The sequence below is a fragment of the Orbicella franksi genome, chromosome 8, assembly GCF_964199315.1.
Source record: "Orbicella franksi chromosome 8, jaOrbFran1.1, whole genome shotgun sequence".
NCBI lineage: Eukaryota > Metazoa > Cnidaria > Anthozoa > Scleractinia > Merulinidae > Orbicella > Orbicella franksi.
Window position 1 is genome coordinate 15,694,704 of NC_138152.1, and position 18,596 is coordinate 15,713,299.

At 40.1% G+C, this 18,596-nt stretch overlaps 1 protein-coding gene across 1 annotated transcript; it reads right to left on the reverse strand.

Moving 5' to 3' along the window:
• Nucleotides 1-388: 388 nt before the first annotated feature.
• On the reverse strand, nucleotides 389-8,088 carry LOC145494826 (uncharacterized). Its single transcript, XM_081474400.1, has 4 exons — nucleotides 7,139-8,088; nucleotides 3,182-3,250; nucleotides 2,142-2,405; nucleotides 389-562 (listed from the first exon to the last, which is right to left on the reverse strand). Exons 1-4 carry the CDS (start codon nucleotides 7,298-7,300, stop codon nucleotides 452-454), a joined length of 606 nt encoding a protein of 201 aa, XP_081330526.1. The 5' UTR covers nucleotides 7,301-8,088; the 3' UTR covers nucleotides 389-451.
• Nucleotides 8,089-18,596: the final 10,508 nt, after the last annotated feature.

An 18,596-nucleotide genomic window follows, 5' to 3' on the forward strand; every position in this document is an offset into this window, starting at 1 on the left:
AAAAAACTATCCGGTCCGTGAAGAGAACCAAACACAATTATTATTTGCTATTTATACCGAGATAAGGACCCTTGTAACCTTAGTGAGCATCTATTCCTCCCATGGTGGTTATTCGAACAGGCAAAACTAAATAATACAGAGGCACTAGCCTGTGAGTATTTTTAAGTAAACAAACAAGCACACTTGAGACATAACGGAATATTTGTGTTGAGCAGACAATAACAGCGTTCAATAGCAGCTTTCTCCGAGGGTGAGTTGTAAGATATAAACGGCGATCAATACATATTATCATTTAAAGAGAATTGACATGCTTAATATTTAGCTTTCAACATCTTAACTACCTCTACTGATGATACGATTGATAAAATGACTGAAAGACTAAGTGGAGTTTCTTTACAACGTTTGTGAGATTGTTCATGTCTGAAAGTGCATAACAATAAGGCCAAAAGAACTAAGTTACATCTATGCCTTCTGTTCTTCCAGAATTCTTTCCTGAACTGTGCCTTGGTGGGATCTGATTTTGTTCCCGATAATAATAAGGGTCCATTGACGAGCGTAAAAGCTGCCAAAAATAATAACAGGAGAGTTAGAGAGAGAAAAACGAGCTGTGATAAGATTACAAATAACAACGAAGTTATTTAAATCATTCACTTGCTGGTAAACCCTCGAGGTGGTATATGATCTATTTGAGATTGACAAACGGCCTTTAACAATTCCATCGTTTGCCAATTTTGTTTTGCATTTGTTCTCTGAGGCTTTAACAGCTCCTCCCATTCTTGCTGAAGAGTGAAGGAGTACTAATACCGGAGGGGGGGGGGGGGGAGTCTCATATAAAAGGGCGGAGTACTCGTCGTACCTTTTAGGGACTAAAAAATCGGGTTTGCTACCTCTTAGGGTGATCAGCCTCAAAAAGTTCACGGCGGGAGCTTTCGCTGTACCTTTCAGGGTATTGCGCCGAAAACACAAATATGACAGGGATGATTTCTTGTTTAGAATTGGTACCTAACTCTTAGGGGTAAAAAAAAAAATCGAGCCACGCCCATAAAAATTAATAGGATTTTGGTACCACTTAGGGAGCCTTTTCAGAGTTTCCGACGAGCATCGCCGTTCGTTTTTAAGGGGAGGTCCCCCCCCCCCCGGGAATTAGTACTGCTCAGCAAGAATGTGTAACCTGGGGATGTCATAAGGTTAAGTAAAATGGCCCAGAAAGCGCAAACCGACTTCGCGCAGAACGGCAGCGGAAACCTTATGCTCCGTCGGAGCGAAGAGGAGTACTTCTGGGTAAATCACCGAGGTTGTGAACAGGTTGTTTTGCTGATACTGACTTATCACATGTACTTTTCAGACTTTTTAAGTCGGCCTTGATGACAAATCTTTGGTCATGTTTGGATTCAATCATTGTGTCACACGAAGTAACTGCTAAAATGTTTAGTCTTCTTAGTAGCTCTTTGTACAGTAAGTAAAACATACACACATACATACATACTTTATTCGTCCCAGACAAATAAAAGAGATACATTAGTGTGTTTAAGACTCCAGAAATTTGGAGATCAGCCTGCTGAACAGGCGGACTAGCGGAGCAGTTCGTGTATCGCGTTTCGCGCGCTGCCCCACCAATCCGCGTTTGGCTCTCTGCCCCGCTAATCCGCCTGTTCTCCTGGCTATTTGGAGAGAACTGTTTTCTTAAAGAATGTTTGAAGTCCTATAGTGAAGGTTTCAACTTTAGGGCAGAGCCTAATGAGTTCCAGAGTTTAACAGTTCTATAGAAGAATGTTCCTTGTCCGGTTGCGGTTTTGTAAAGAGGAATCTGTAAACTCTGCGAGTTTCCTGTTGTGCGTTTGGAGATGCTAGCTCTTTGGGTATATCTAGAAAATAAGGCGTCCGGCGCACACCCAGTCATACACTTAAAAGTCATTATCCCTAGACAGTATTGTAAATGCAGCCTCACTGGTAACCACTCCAGATCTACTCTAGATCCGCTATAAAAAAAACAAACTAACTTCTCTTTTCTAGGGAGAGTGCTCTTGGCGTGAAGCCTGCATACTGATTAGTCCTAGAACTGGGAAGGCTACGAACTACCTCAGTCATTTTAAAACTCTAACTCTAAGTAATTAGATGAGTTGATGAGCAAATGAGTTTACCTGGGTATGTGCAGATCTATCTTGAAAGGCCAGTGCACCCAATATAGAAAGGAACAACTCAATTAGAGCCATAACAGAAATTGTTGTCAGGTGGGAAAGATTTGTGTCCTCGTCCAAGTCATCCGAGAAGTAATAAAAGCCATCTGCATTTTGTCTCAGTGCAAAACGTGCCGCATAAACCGCTACTCCTTCTTCGCCATACCAGAACAAGATAAAGCCACACAATATGGAAGAAGTGATGCTTAGAGCTTTATAGACGAGAACCTAAAGAAATATATAGATATTGTTTGTATGCTTTGAATAAGTAAACGCAAAGAAGGTAAAGTAAAATTCCTTTTAGAAGACGATATGACAAAGAGCAAGTGCACTTGGATTGACAATCCCCTTAGACATGATTCTAATGTAGAGTACTGTTACATTAAACTGTTGGCGGTTTTAATTGCCTAAAGCCATACCATTGAGTCAAATTCGATGTTACGTTTGTTTTTTTTTCAACACGTATTTTTCTTTTATTTTAGAGACGTATGTGGAAGTAAGTTATGTACATCTTCAGTTCTGTCATTGTTTCTAAGGCTCAAATAATAAGCTCCTGGCTCAAATAATTTTCATGCTACTTGTTACAAACACCAATTGTCGGGGAGGAGCCAATTGAAACACACAAATGCCTCGAAGGAAATATGTCCCCTGGATTGGCAGCGTTCTATCTACTCACATCAACATATAAGTTGCTACATCTCTTGCGTGGTTGCCCCGATGGAGTGTGGATATCAAGGCCGACAAGTATGCGGGGAGATGTGGGTTCGAATCCTTCTCGGGAAACTAATTTTTCTTTCATTTCAGCGACGTGTGTCAAAGGCCGCCTGTAAGTTATTTACATTTTTCTATCATTGCTATTGACAGAGTGTTTTTTTGATAAATAAATTTGGTCTTATTCAATTTGTGCGGATAATGGACAGTGGAGCTGGGTGAGAACATAAAATATAAGTAGAATAACAGATGCATTAAAAGCAAATGTACACAAAGATATAAGATTGTCTCACCAAGGCAGAATTTTTGGCCAGGTACACTTTGGTCCTCACAGCAAAGCCACAGGCTGCAGTCATAACAATCTGAAATAATCAGTAGAATAGGCCTTTTGCAGCAAACGGTCACATAGTACAAAATATGCCAAGTTCAGTGCAAAGGCAAAGGCAGCTCCCAAAACAAAGCGCTATTTTTTTTTTTTTTTTGGCGGGGGGGGGGGGGGGTTGTTTTGTTTTTGTTTTTTACGTCCCAGCGCGCAGCTTGCCCTTTGTAACATGTGACTGTTTGTTGTAAAAGACAGACCTTTTCAGAGGACCGTACAGGGGTATTCTCGTGATGCATGATTAGCTGATATTAATTTCCGTGAAACGTGAATTGAAGAAATTATTCTTCGTGATCCGTGACCTGAAGGTCGTGCGTGACCCGTGAAGAATTTGGAGTATAAGCCGATATTTGTGATTTCACCACTCCATTCCACGTGATTCTGAGACGCGCGTGTTTCGGACGTGAAGTGGACGAATAGTTAGAGTCGAGAGGTATTTAGGTATGCGACTTGCAATATGGAGCCTTTACTGAGCCTTTCACGACTTTGCTTTCTACAAACACTCTTTCTATAGCTAGCGTAAGAGCACGTTATCAAAAAGAGTACCTTACTTGCTTATTTTCGTGATTCGGGAAAATGAAATTCTGATATCCGCGATCCGTGATCCCCCCCTCCCCCCGCCCCACGACCCTCTGTTTTCTGAATAAGCGGCGACACTTAATTCAGGATACATCCACTTACTCACTATACTATCGACGGAGCACTGGCTGCGAAAACTCGAATTTGTTTTTACTTTACATACTACACGTCAAATATATGCAATACAGTGTCGCCCAAACCACAAAATGAAAGCTAACCGCAAGCAAACCGGAGTGGAACTAACCTAAAGCCAAGCGGGCTAGAACCAACTACAAGCAAACCTGAGTGGAACTAACCACAAGGAAACCGGAGACGTGTAAACCGTATATTGAGAGCTAACCTGCTCTTATTCATTGTTACCTTAAGAAAAGTCACAGTCATGAAGTAAATTGGTTCCTCACATTTTTATGGAAGTTATGTGGACTGAGTTTGTTGTTGGTTCTCGCCTTGCTCCGTTTTTTTTGTTTTTTTTTTGTTTTTTTTTTCCGGGTTCTCCGGTTTTCCTACCTCCTGAAAAAGCAATATTTGTAAATTCCAATTCTATCAGGGTAGAGGACTATAGGACCCGCAAAAAACCAGCTAGAGTTGATGTGACTTCCTCACTAAATAGTATAATTTATAAGTTACTTTTGGCAGTCTTGCAGCTGGCTGTGTTGTTCACCAATACGAGGCCATTATTTACACGTGTCAAGCTTTTAAAGCAAGAGCCAATTCAATGAGACTGAGCAACCTCGAAAAAATCCGTGATCTTTTTGACAACTACATGCATCAAGGTGAATGTTATCATCCAAAACAAATTGGCTAGGGACCTGGGGCCCGTTTCTCGAAAGCCCTGGAAACTTTTTGGGCCCGTAAAACCATTTTTAGCTCATCTGTATCTAAAAACGGAGAAGTGTATACGCCTGAAACTTCTTGTATGAAGGAAACCTCTGTTCATATTAAGAATATGTGAATAAAACAGCTCTGTAATCGTAAGGTTCGAGATTTTGCTATAGCTTTCCGAACCCGAAAAGTTTCCGGGGCTTTCGAGAAACGGGCCCCTGGAACTACCATGCAATTGATATCTACGCGAGTCCCCCGCAATTAATGCCTCCCATATAAACAAGACGGGGCTGCTCGTCGGGGATTTTGAAAAGACCCCCTAGGAGTTACCAAGATCCGGTTTTCTGGGGCTGGCTTGAAATTTTTTCTATCCTAAGAGGCACCAATTCTTACATAACACATTATCTCCTGTCATATTTTTTCGTCAAAATGCCCTAAAACGTACCACAAAAGCTCCTGCTGTGGAACTTTTGAGGCTGAGCACTCTAAGAGGTAACAAAACCGCGCTTTTATCCCCAAAAAGTACGGCAGTCCCCCCCCCCCCCGGAATCAATCACATGTATGTTCATTTGCCGTCGTTTTCTTCGTTACTTTCATTGCCTTATTTTCTAATGGGTACAAATACCATACTTGATGATATCCCAAGTTACTCTGTACTCGATTTTCCGTAAACCAAACGTCTGTTTGCATTGAAAGAAGAAGAAGGTTAGAGGTCTCAGCTGCAACGTGTCCGGCCGTCATCTTGGAAATTTCAGGTAAACGTAAATTTTTATGAACTTGAATCGGTCCCATCAGTCTCTCTTTTCCTCGAAAATCTGTAGGGAGGAACGCAAAACAAGTAAACGTGCGAGCGTGACTGAGAGCGTGACGTGAAGCGTGCCGGTGAGCGTGACGTGCGAGCGGTTACCGCTCGCCGCTCGCACGTCACGCTCACAGTCACGCTCGCGCGCTTACTTGTTTTGCGTTCTTCCCTGCCACGGTTTTCGAGGATGAGGGAGACTGCTCTCATTCTAATGTTTTGTCGAAATTTGCATGTTTGAGTGCTTAGAGTCTGCTTTGGCTCACTTGTTAATTATGTCAACGAGATAAGTCCCTGACTGCATACTAATATGATCACATATCGAGGAGCATTTTTCAGATCGCCAACAGATCGGCTACTGCTTCAGACCACGAGTAGTCCCTCTTTCGCTTTGTCCGTCGCGCGTGACGCGAAAGAAAACTGCGAGCCGCCCACCCCCCCCCCCCCTCCCCCCAGGATTTCGCGCGGCCATTTTTCTCTTGCGGTTCTCTTTCGCATGCACGACGGACTAAGCGAAAGAGGGAATACTCGAGGTCTACTGCTTTGACTTTTTGATGAACGGATATCATGAAATTAAGATGTAATTTTACGAAATTTACGATCTTCGAATAATACGATTATTATCTACCGACGCAGCGAAGCAAAGCGTGAATATTATCCATAGACAAGGTGAACGTAAACAAACCGAGCATTTTGTAATAACATTGTCTTCACATCGAAGGAAACGAATGCTTCTGTTCCTTCCTCCAGAGATCTCCCAAGCTTCTTTAAAGACGTTATCGTATGCAAAACCATACAGGTACGATCATCGGGCATTCAGGAATTAGTTAGTATTCTTCCGAGAATAATTTTACGGATCTAACAATGGGTTTTCACAAGCGAATCAATTCCATTCCGTTTAAGATTCAAGGTAAATAAATGAAGCCTTCGCATAAATGCCACCGATATTTGAATAAAAAAAAAATGATACTTATACATCCTAAGCCCTACATTCATGAGAAAAATCCTTAAAGTGTCAGGAAACATAAGTACCGGACCAAGGAAGTACAACAATCATGATATTGTTATTCAAAGTTGGGCGCTACGTGAAGGGTCTAACAACAGTAAGGAACGAGGTGCGAAGAACTTCAATTCTTTACTAGCTTTTACACTATTCTACTTACGGCGAAAAATATCCGCTGAATATCCGTCCTTCGCGGCAGATAAAAATCATGTAAGACTCGTCTAACGAAAAGCGATTCTATAGAGTACAGGCGTTAAATAATATGTCCTTCGATAAACTAGAAGACCACGGCTATTGAAGCGAGAGTAATATCCCATTCGATTGGATATTGTTCTATGGCTGATGACCAGAGGGCCATATACAAATGTCTGTAATTACATGAACCAACATCAAGTCGATTTTAAAGCACATGGCTTTGTTTCACTCGACAATGTTGCCCTGTGTGTACAAGTGGAGTAAGACAAGACATTAATTTGGTACGGTATCGATCCAAATTGTTGTTGTTTTTTTTTTCCTTCGGCGGGCCGAGCTGTTTTTACACGGCTTAATACAATAAAAGTGTCCGGATTTCTGCAACCAATTCGGTTCGCTTAAATCCGCATGTGTAGTTGTTTTGAACTGGTACCAATAGCAAGCAGTTTCAGCATACAAAATGTCGTGTTACTTACCAAAGCTCCAACCCACACGGGCAAAGCGATATAACGCAAAGGAAAAGACATATTGGCCGGTTGCTCGCTAGCTTCCAGACGATCAATAATTCCTGTTATTACCAACACCATGGCTCCTGCCATTTGTAAGATAAGAATTATTTCAGGAGGAACAACCGCCATAATGAAATCACGCGCAAATGCTCTTGGGAGACGTCGTTACTTAATCACCAGCAGGAACTGGTTAGAGTTTCGGTCACTAGTACGAAGTGACGAATGCAGATTGCAAATGTTGCCGACTGCCGACCATGTGCAAATTGTAGATTAGGCACAAAATGTAGACTGTAGACTGCGGACTTAGTACAAAACGCAGACTGAGAATTTTTCGTCTTATACGTAATAAATATTGAATCCAGCCGGGAATTGAACATGTCATCCGATAACTCAATCTGTGTCACGCATTCGCTTTTCCCAGGGCCCGCGCAGCAACTTTTTCACTGAGTAGAGGGGAGGAGAGGGGAGGCTTGAACAAGAATGTCTAAGAGTGAGCACGATAGCAATTTCTTGGCGTGGGCTTACTAAGTGGATCTCAGAAAATCATCAAATCGCAGAAAATACATTTAAAATAACAGGCGAAGTGCTACACAATTACAAACTTCTTGAGCTTAAGGCGGGGGCCGTATTTTGGCTGGGTAATATGGTTTTCACGTAAATATCTCGTTCACGTTTCAAACAGTCAAAATCTCTCTGCTCATCCCACATATTTACGTTTTGGGCTGTTTTGTAATTTTTGGGTGATTTTTGGGTATATATAAACAATAGCCTCCATTTGACGCGAAAATATGCTGGATATTTGTCCGCGGACATCATCTGTTCCGAGAAGCGAACAGTTTTCCGAGAGCGTAGCTCGAGGAAAACTGTGAGCTTCAAGGAACAGATAATGTCCAAGGACAAATATCCGAGCATGTTTTCGCCCCAACTGGAGGCTATTGTGTTTATTACATTTTAAATCTTTTTCGCAACAAGCGCAGTTTTGAACATTAGGGAATATTCTCGGATTTTCCTCAGTTTTCGCTGGGGAATATTCGGTCACGTGACGTGTTTAGACCAATCGCGCTCGAGCGAAAATATTTGATGGATCATAATTGGGGATAAATAGTTTTTCTCAAAGAATTAGTACAATTTATGGAATTTATTATACCACGCGCTACAAATATGGTAAGCGTGTGCGTGATTTTTTGGGCGTGTTTATTTTTATTTTAATTTAGTTTTCGATATTTTGGCGGGCGATTTTAATAAAACGTTTATTCTACTCGCGCTAGTTGGAAATGAAATGATTATAGCCAGGTGTTTTCGTGGGATATAGGCCAACCTCTTTCCCACAGCTTTTTCCTTAGAGACTGGATATAGGTCCTCAGGCTTTACTGATAGCGCTGCGGAAAAACTGGTCAGATAGAGATACTGGTCAGATAGAGATAATGGTCAGATAGAGCTCCAACTCAAGTTAAGTATTCATAACCCGTCTGCCAAATTTTACGGAATTTCACGGAAGGAAACGCGAGAAAATTCACTGTCAGGTTTGCTGTTTGTGCCCATGTTGACGTCATAAAATATCGAAAAACACAGACGTTTTCCTTTGAGCGCACGCAGATTACTTGAGCTTTCGTCCTGATTAAGCGCTCGTGCGATCGTAAAACTATAGGGAGCCACCTTAAGCTCAAACCAAGCCAATTAATGACCAATTAGACTACTCACTCGATGTCAAACCGAAGTAAAACCAAACTGAAAAAACAGAAAAACAAAAAATTGAGTGTTGTTTACTTTCAACATTCAATTGAAAACCCTCTATCCGTAATTGAGCTAACTTTGTATTCCACTGTTTTGAATATCCATACATGTCGCATCTAACATAAGTGAGTCCAAAGACTCGACGTTCTATCGCAATTTCTTATTTTGCTGCCGTTTTGTTTGCTTTTACACAGTTACTTGAAGGAATCTAAGAACGTTTGTTTGTCCCACGTTAAAAGGCTACGCTACTGACAAACACTCATAGAATGAAATAACAGAAAGAATCTTTTCAAAGATACTATCATGCCATTCCCTTTAAGTTGTGCCCTGAAAAAAAATATGTGAAGTAAAATAAATCAAAAAAACAAGAAAGATTAATCCTACATCTTATTCTGAGCCAATCAAATAACAAAATTGTGCTCAAAAGTCTGCATGCGAGCCAAGCGGCCCATTAGACTGGCTCTTATCTTCGGTTTCTGTAGCATGAGGCGACTAGGACGACTAGGAGCCTTTTAACCTCCCCCCCCCCCCCCCCACACACACACACACACACACCACCCACTCCCTGATTGGGATGCCAATCTATTGCAGGGTTACCCCGCAGGGTTAGATTCGAGAGGCACTGTGAGAGTAACGTGTCTTCCTCAAGAACGCAACACAATTTCCCCAGCACGGGCTCGAATACGGACCGCTCGATCCGGAGTCTAGCATACTACCTAGGAGGCCACCGTGCCTCCACCAAACCATCTGTCTATGATGATTTTTACCACAATTGCCAGTAATCTCGCAATCTGATTGGCTAATTTGCCGTTGTCGATAAGAGTCCAGACAACGCTGCTCGCGTCAATATGTCACGCAATGCCTTTTTCAGCTATCACGCTCTAAGAAAAAAAAAAAAATTATTTGACGTTAAAAAATTTGTTGTGGACTCACTCGGCTCCGCCTCGTGAGTCCATAACATTTTGACCATGGTGATGACGCGTATCGTTGTCGATAAGAGTACAGACCACGCTAAACCACATTCGATTTGTTACTTGTCATTTACATTCTGGTTGTAAACGTTGCATGTACTGTACCTGCATTGGCACAGATGTTGAAAACTTACTTTCTGGGACTTGAAGCAAAGGTACATCCACTCCTGCCTGATCATTGCAAGGTTCAATAGATGGATCAGCAAGCGTTTAAACAAAATTGAAAAAAAGAGACTGGTAAAAAAGTATTGGGGGGAGGACCGGAGCAGAGAGGGGATGGGTCATCAGTTTTTGAACCCTTGGTAAGAGGTGGGGGGAGGAGGGGAGGAGGGGGTTGGGGGGGGGGAAATCGTTCAAATTTTAGCTACCCACATTTAAATTTTGTACGCACGGAATCGAAATTATTATTATGTTATTGTAAGTACCAAAAAATTCGAATTCTCATTCCTTGATCTTTTGATCTGTACCAAAGCTAAGAAGTAGATCTAACGGAATGAGCAAGGAGTCCCAATTTTCCAATCTTCAAGAACCAAATCACCAACTTGTGTCCATAGGCATACTATTTATTCACGAGGGTACGGGACTCATGGTCATGGGTCTGGCACTCATACCCTTGGGCCTTGGTCTCGAAGTTTGCTGGCTGTGTTAGTCCCCAGGACTCACTACAGCCATTTTCTAGCCATTTTCACTGTTCCACGCGAGGCGAGGCCGAAGGCCAAGTGTGCGAGGTTTACAGTCAAGTTTTCTGTAGAGTTAACGAACAGGAGTTGAAGGTTGCAAAAGCAAACTGAAAAAACAACAATATTTTCAGATGCTTTTGTATTGTTAGGAAATATACAGTATCTAAAATGTAAATTACATCACAAGTTCATATACATAATGCGATTTTGTCTGATTATGCAGCAAAAAGTGCCATGTTTAGGGGTGGCTTAGGTCACTCAGTTTTGTGCCGAATGGAAGGGGTGGCCACCTGTTTTCTTTCCACCACACTTGCAAATGCTCCGGCCCACAGCGCTCCCCCCTCCCGCCCCCCCCCCCCCCTTTATACTATTTGACCAGTCCCTAACACCGTTAATCAAATAATTGCGTATTAATAACTTCTTATAATAAAAGAAAAGGGAAATGGTGGTCACAAAGAAACAAAACTAATAAAAGTGAAAACAAATCAAATAACAGGAAAGAAACAAATAAAACAATATATATATATATATATATATATATATATATATATAGGCAGAATAATATGAATAATATAATAATATATATATATATATATATATATATATATATATATATATATATATATAAAGTTAAGATGCTTCGAGCCAACAGGGATGCCACGCGCCAGAAGGATCCAAAAGGATTCGTAGTCCAAACCTCGAGTAATGAAATTTGTAGGCAATTGTGGAAAACGAGGACGGACAACTTCCAGCGAAAAAAATATATATATACAGTAAAAAATCTAAGAAATCTAAAAAAATGTTTAAAAATGTAATAAAAATAAACGTTTCGGTCAAAGACCTTCATCAGTTGCAGTGCAAGTGAATAATAAATTACAATAACCTTAAATAAGTTTACAGTATAAAAAATGACATCATATTACAAAGATGATTACATAACAGGGCGTGGTAACACATGAAAACGAAAAAATTAACCAATGATAAACAATCGGTGATTACTAAGCGAGATACTATGACAATGCGGTACAAAACTCAAAAGACACAAACCAAATAAGAATAAATAATCGAATATAATACAAATAAGATTAATATCAAGAAAGTAACGCGATTCGTCGAGTCAGCCGAAAGTGTGAAGGGACCCGCGTGTAAAATATTCAATGTTCAAAAAAGGCGGTCCCAAAATCCCCAAACAAAGCCCTTGAAACTATGCTGCGGCAAGGCACAACAGGCGCCCTAAACAGGGCCCTTAAACAACAATAATGTAATAAATTCCCCGATGGGGGCCCCTGAGAAAACCTAGCGCTAACAAAGCTAACAAGATCCAAGGTCAGGGCCTTTGAACACCTGAACTAAGATAACCGCCAAATTTGCAAGTTATTTTTGCGCTAATTGTAGTTTATTCTTTTTTTCGAGTGGAATTCCTGACGTTTGTTCAAGCCAAAAGGTGCCAGAGAGAACAACTGTGCACTCCAATATGCCTCTTTAGTGATTAAAAGCTTTTCGATGTTACTTGTATTGTTTGCATTTATCTGCACTTGATCAATACACTGGAAAGAAAAGTCGTTTAAGTCGTGCGGTGTTCTGTTGAAATGCACCGCTACCTCACAAGTCTTTTTCTTGGTCAGCATAGCAGACTTGTGGTTGCGAAATCTAACTCTAAAATCTGTTGTTGTAGAGCCAATGTATTGTAAGTTACATTTCTTACACGAAGCCAAATAAATGATATTTTTTGAATCACAGGAAAGTTTCAATCGTATCTTATAGCTCTTGCCTGTTTGAAAACTTTGGAAAGAATTTGATTCAACAAAGTAGTTGCGACAGAGATCACATCTTGTTCTTTTGCATTTAAAGCAACCCTTAACCTCAACAACCTCTTCAACCTCAGTGTTAGAGCCATAACGAGATGGCGCTAACAACTCCTTAAGGTTTTTAGATCTTCGAAAAGAGGCTATGATGGAATTTGGCGGAAAAAATTCTTTTAATTTGGGGTTGGATTCCAAAATACCTAGGTGTTTTCTGATGATGCGACCAACATCAGGTAAATTTGGATTAAATGTTGTTACAAATGGAAACAATTTCTTCTCAGCTTTGGCACGAGTTCTAAGTAAGTCAGTTCTAGATGTAGTTAAGGCTTTAGAAAATTGATCTTCCACTAGTTTTGTGGGATAACCCTGATTGACTAGATAACCCTTGTATTCAGTTGTTCTCTCGGCAAGAAATACTTGTTCAGAGCAGTTTCTCTGTAACCTAGTTGCTATGCCATACGGGATAGCCTTGAAAACGTGTTTGGGGTGAGCACTTGATGGTGGAAGATACAAGTGGCTATCAGTTGGCTTTGAATAAACGTCTGTCTGGATGAAACCCCCGATGAGATGTAAAGTTAAATCTAGCACGTGAAGCTCGCGTTCAGAAAAAACTAATTCAAATTTAATGGTAGGATATAGGGAATTTATAAAGTCAGTAAACTCATGCAGTGCAGGAAGGCCTTGTTGCCAGAGATCAAAAACATCGTCACGGTATCGCCACCATAAAGTCGGCTTTATGGGGCCAGAAAATTTAGCTTGATAATCTATTTCCCCCATGGCAAGATCCGCGTAACTACAGGCGTTCTTTGGGCCCATGGCTGTGCCATGAATTTGTAGGAAAAAGTTTTCCTTAAAAACCGAGTGATTGCTCTTCAAACAAATTTCTACTGCTTCTAAAATGCAATTAGTGGATGGAAGCTGGTTTTCTCTGGCATTCAGTGCCTTCTTTACTGCAGTAAGACCGAGTTGATTATCTATGTTAGGGAACATTGACACAACATCCCAAGAAACTAAAAGGGTGCCTTCGGGAAAAGGGCCACTCCTGTTAAGATCCTCAATTCTATTAAGTAAATCGGTCGTATCCTTGATGAAAGATGGCAACTTACGAGCCAACGGTTGCAAGTAAAATTCACTGAAGGCTGAAAGATTTTCATGTGTTACCACGCCCTGTTATGTAATCATCTTTGTAATATGATGTCATTTTTTATACTGTAAACTTATTTAAGGTTATTGTAATTTATTATTCACTTGCACTGCAACTGATGAAGGTCTTTGACCGAAACGTTTATTTTTATTAAATTTTTAAACTTTTTTTTAGATTTCTTAGATTTTTTACTCTCTATATATATTTTTTTCGCTGGAAGTTGTCCGTCCTCGTTTTCCACAATTGCCTATATATATATATATATATATATATATATATATATATATATATATATATATATATATATATATATATATATATATATATATATGATATATGTCTGGATTTATGAAAACGGTGTTAAAGACTGAATCAGGTGTTTTTTGAATTTTTTTTTTTTTTTCCTTTCTTTGTTTTTGTTTTCTGCTTTCGCTATGACAGCAGCTTGTAAATCTTACCTAGCATGAAATGTAGCAACTCCTTGCCGCATGTTTCATTTATTTAGGTATTTTTTTCATTATTTATCGACCCTCCCCCACCCCCCCCCCCCTTTTTCAATTTGCGTTAAGTTTAGCCCAGGCTACACTCGTCTGAATTCAGTTCGCGCGGTGACTCTGACAAGGAGCGACCGATTAGCGTTCTGTATTTGCTGTCTAAAGGAAGTCTGCCCGAGGACATCATTAAGTCCAATGAAGGCCCAAGTCTAACGATTTGCTAGTAAGCGTCGTCCATTATCGTACCTGAGGCGGGCCTGAGGACATGTGTAAACTGTACGGGTCACATTTAGTCCCGTAACAGAAGGCCGTTTGCCCTGTGGCGATAATGTTGTGCTTGCTTTAGACAGCAAAAATCTTTCGCCACATCAATTTAGGGCTTAGACGTGCAATGGACTGGACATTTCTAGCTGCTGTTGGCGTCATTTGCTTTGAACTTTGATGTAGCTAAAGACTTCGAAAAAAAATCTGTTGAAATCTGGATGTGCCATTCCGCGCTCGACAAAATTGAAGTACATCCGGGACATTGCTATTTGCGAGCAAAACATGGCCACGAGGAGAGAGAAGAACATGAGTTCAAGCGCTGATCGTGAGTAGAATTTCCTTGTTTTATCAATTTTAGGCGTTCTCGGCTTAGCTAAGTATCAGAACTGTCTGTGATTCGCTAGCGCGGAAGAAATTTATTTGCGTGGCTTCCGGGCGATAATTGACGTAACGACAACATGTTGAGTGTTCGCTTACTGCTAACTATGGCCTAGTTTGTCTGAAGTTCAATCGATTCTCGATGTAGGAAGCTCTTGTTCAGTCCATTTAGGACGATGCAGGCCTTTAGAAAGCGATAGATGAGCTCTCCGCCGCGGTTTTGATATCTGTACGTTCGTGTTGATTTAGACTCCAATTTCATGTTAAAAGCACTCTTAATTAAATTGTACAATTCATGATTCAACGAAAAGACGGTGAATTTAGTCTTCCTGGCTTCAAAAGGCATACAGGAGAGTTATTTGCTGTTATTTGAGCTACGATAAGCCTCGTGGAAAGCTAGCTCTAGGACAGAATTGTAGCAAGTTAGATTATCAGTGACAAGTCAAATTCTATGGCTATGTTTTTGCGAATCCGGTCAGATATTGAAATGAAATGTCACGTAACGGCTACTTTTTGGCTGAAATATAGAGGTAAATAACCGATTCCACTGCTTACCATGCTCTTGTTAGCGTGACTGGCTAATTTAACCCACAGTAAAGACATAGCGAGGTCATTTAGGTGAAATCGCAGAGGTTAAGCCTGTCTAAATTAGTGCCGCGGCGAACCAAATGATCAATTTAAGCTCTAATTTAGTTTTGTTTGGCTCGTTCGACTCATTTTGCAGCGACTTTAAAGGCTTGTATAGGCATGGTATGGACTCTATTAAGAGTACACGAGGTAGATAGCACTCTCGGTGCGACATGGCCATATTTATGTACATTTTCTAACCGTTTTTTCAAAAACATGCCCGCTATTTTGGTGCAAAGTCTTTAACACGGTTTTCATAAATTCAGACATATATATATATAGTTAAGTGTAAGATGAGGCGTCATGAAGCAAACTTCTAACTGTTCCGGCTTTTAATGTGACGTTTCGGCCTTCGGCCTTCTTCAGATTGGAACAATATTTACAAGTTAAAAAATAAAACGTTAAAAATCCTGAGGATTTTTAACGTTTTATTTTTTAACTTGTAAATATTGTTCCAATCTGAAGAAGGCCGAAGGCCGAAACGTCACATTAAAAGCCGGAACAGTTAGAAGTTTGCTTCATGACGCCTCATCTTACACTTAACTAAAATTCACATTGAAGCACGGTATCTTTTGATCCTTCTACTGGAAGTCACCGTTTGGAAAACCATATTATTCTGCCTATATATATATATAAAACGGTTATAAAATGCCTCAAGCCAACAAAGAATGCCACTGCGTCAGGAGGATCAATGAAGATTCACAGTCCAAGCCTCACCGCAAAAATGAATTTAAAAACGTTTGATAAAGCAAGGACGGACAACTTCTGACGGTAAAAAAAGTTAAAAAGTTAAAAATTTAATAGAAAACCGTTTCGGTCTTAGACCTTCATCAGTTACCAGGTCTAAGAAGATCTAAGACCGAAACGTTTTTCTATTAAACTTCTGACGGTAAAAAAAGTTAAAAAGTTAAAAATTTAAAACGTTTCGGTCTTAGACCTTCATCAGTTACAAGAGAAAAAGGACGAAAACTAAGTTTAAATACGGTTACAGTGTGGTAGATTACGTAACGAAATGAAAAATACAATATTGTGCTATTAATACATCGTGATTAATACAATACAGGAAGAAAATGCAAAACGAGAAATACAATGCTGTACTATAAATTGCGTCATACAGGGTGATAATTAATAGACCAAACGAAAAGAATACAATACTGTGCATAAATTACATTATAGAGCGTGATAGATGCAGAACTAGGTTAAATTCAACCTAAAAACTAAAAGAGTTAAAATAGATAAAACGGACTCTTGCAATGCGGTAAATATAACGGGAAAAATAGTTTGCAAAGATAAGCAGTTGAAAAAAAAAAAAAAAAAAGAAGAAGAAACCTACGTTTACGCTGGACAAGGTTAATAACAAAATCCCAAATCGAGGCCTTTGGAGCATTACAGGGTTGACAAACAACAAAATCCCTGGCGGGGCCCTTAAACAATAAGCTGTAATAAGATCCCAGGCAGGGCCTTTGAGCATACCTTACACCCAAAAAGCTGACAAAATCCAAGGAAGGGCCTTTGAACTGCCTAATGGCGCGAACGCATATTTACACAAGAGAAAGTTAATTATAACAAATTCTGTTTTTGGAGTGAAATTCTTTTCTTTTATTTAAGCCATGGGGAGCCAAAGAGAACAGTTGAGCACTCCAATAAGCCTCTTTCGTAATTAAAAACCTATCGATCTTGTCTGAGTCATTAGGGGCCTGCACCTGATCAATGCATTGGAATTCAAAATCATCCAAGGAGTGTGGAATTTTATTGAAATGTACTGCTACCTCACAAGTGGTTTTGTTTGTGAGCATAGCAGACTTGTGGTTACGAAACCTAACCCGAAAATCGGTGGTAGTTGATCCTATGTACTGTAAACGACATTTCTTGCAGGAAACTAAATAGATCACGTTTTTAGAATCACAAGAAAGCCTTGAATGAATGGTGTATTTTCTGCCCGTTTTAAAACTTAGAAATGATTTAGATTCAACAAAGAAATTTCGACAGAGATCGCATCTATTTCTTTCACATTTAAAGCAGCCATTGTTTGGCTGAATTGTTTGTCCTTCATCGGTGGTTTTAAAACGAGATGGTGCTAATAATTCTTTCAGGTTTTTTGTTCTACGAAAAGATGGTATGATAGAGCCTTGAGGGAAAAGTTCTTTCAATTTGGGGTTGGATTGCAAAATCAACAAATGCTTTCTAATTATGCTACTCACATTAGGCAAATTAAGATTAAATGTGAGAACAAATGGAAATAATTTCTTCGATTGTTTTCCGCGTTGCCGTAGTAAATCATTCCTAGAAATGGTGGAGGCTTTGGAGAATTGATCGTCAACTAATTTGGAGGGATAACCCTGATTAACAAGATAACCCTTGTACTCAACTGTTCTCTCGGCAAGGAAAGTTTCTTCAGAGCAATTTCTCTTCAATCTAGTCGCTACTCCAAGAGGAATAGCCTTGAAGACATGCTTGGGATGGCAGCTAGAAGGTGGAAGATATAAATGACTATCTGTAGGTTTAGAATAAACATCAGTTCTAATAAACCCATCCACAAGGTGTAAAGTAAGATCAAGTACGTGAAGCTCACGTTCAGAAAAAACTAACTCGAATTTAATAGTAGGGTATAGAGAATTAATGTAATCAGTAAATTGATGTAAGGCAGGAAGGCCTTGCTGCCAAAGATCAAAGACATCGTCACGATAACGCCACCACAAGGACGGCTTTATCGGACCGGAAAACTTAGCTTTAAGATCAATTTCACCCATGGCTAGATCGGCATAACTACATGCATTTTTTGGACCCATGGCCGTGCCATGAATCTGAAGAAAGAAATTCTCCTTAAAAACAGAATGGTTGCTTTTCAAACAGATTTTTACGGCTTCTAATATGCAAGATGTAGACGGAATTTTGTTTTCCCTAGCATTCAAAGCTTTCCTAACTGCAGTAAGACCAAGTTTGTTATCAATGTTGGGGAACATTGAAACCACATCCCACGAAACCAGTAAGGTGCCAGTTGGAAAAGGGCCACTCGTGTTAAGATCTCCTATTTTGTTAAGCAAATCCGTGGTGTCCTTAATAAATGATGGTAATTTACGAGCAAGTGGTTGCAAATAGAATTCGGTAAAGGCCGACAAGTTCTCAATTGCCGTACCACAACAAGAGGTAATGAGTCTTAACGGGTTGCCCGTTTTGTGCGTTTTAATGTTCCCAAAGGCAACTCCTGGTTTCGCTTCCTTATTTAAAACCCACTTAGCTATTTCGGGGGAAATCTCACCCTTTCCAAGCCATTTGGAACACCAACTACTTACTAACGCTAAATGCTTCGAGGTAGGATCTGATTGCA

Excerpts from the sequence above, each read along its gene's own strand:
- LOC145494826 (XM_081474400.1), bottom strand. The coding sequence starts at position 7,300 with ATGGCGGTTGTTCCTCCTGAAATAATTCTTATCTTACAAATGGCAGGA. Across the intron at positions 3,251-7,138 it reads CCGTGTGGGTTGGAGCTTTG|ATTGTTATGACTGCAGCCTG; the intron begins GTAAGTAACACG and ends TGATTATTTCAG. Across the intron at positions 2,406-3,181 it reads TGGCCAAAAATTCTGCCTTG|GTTCTCGTCTATAAAGCTCT; the intron begins GTGAGACAATCT and ends ATATTTCTTTAG.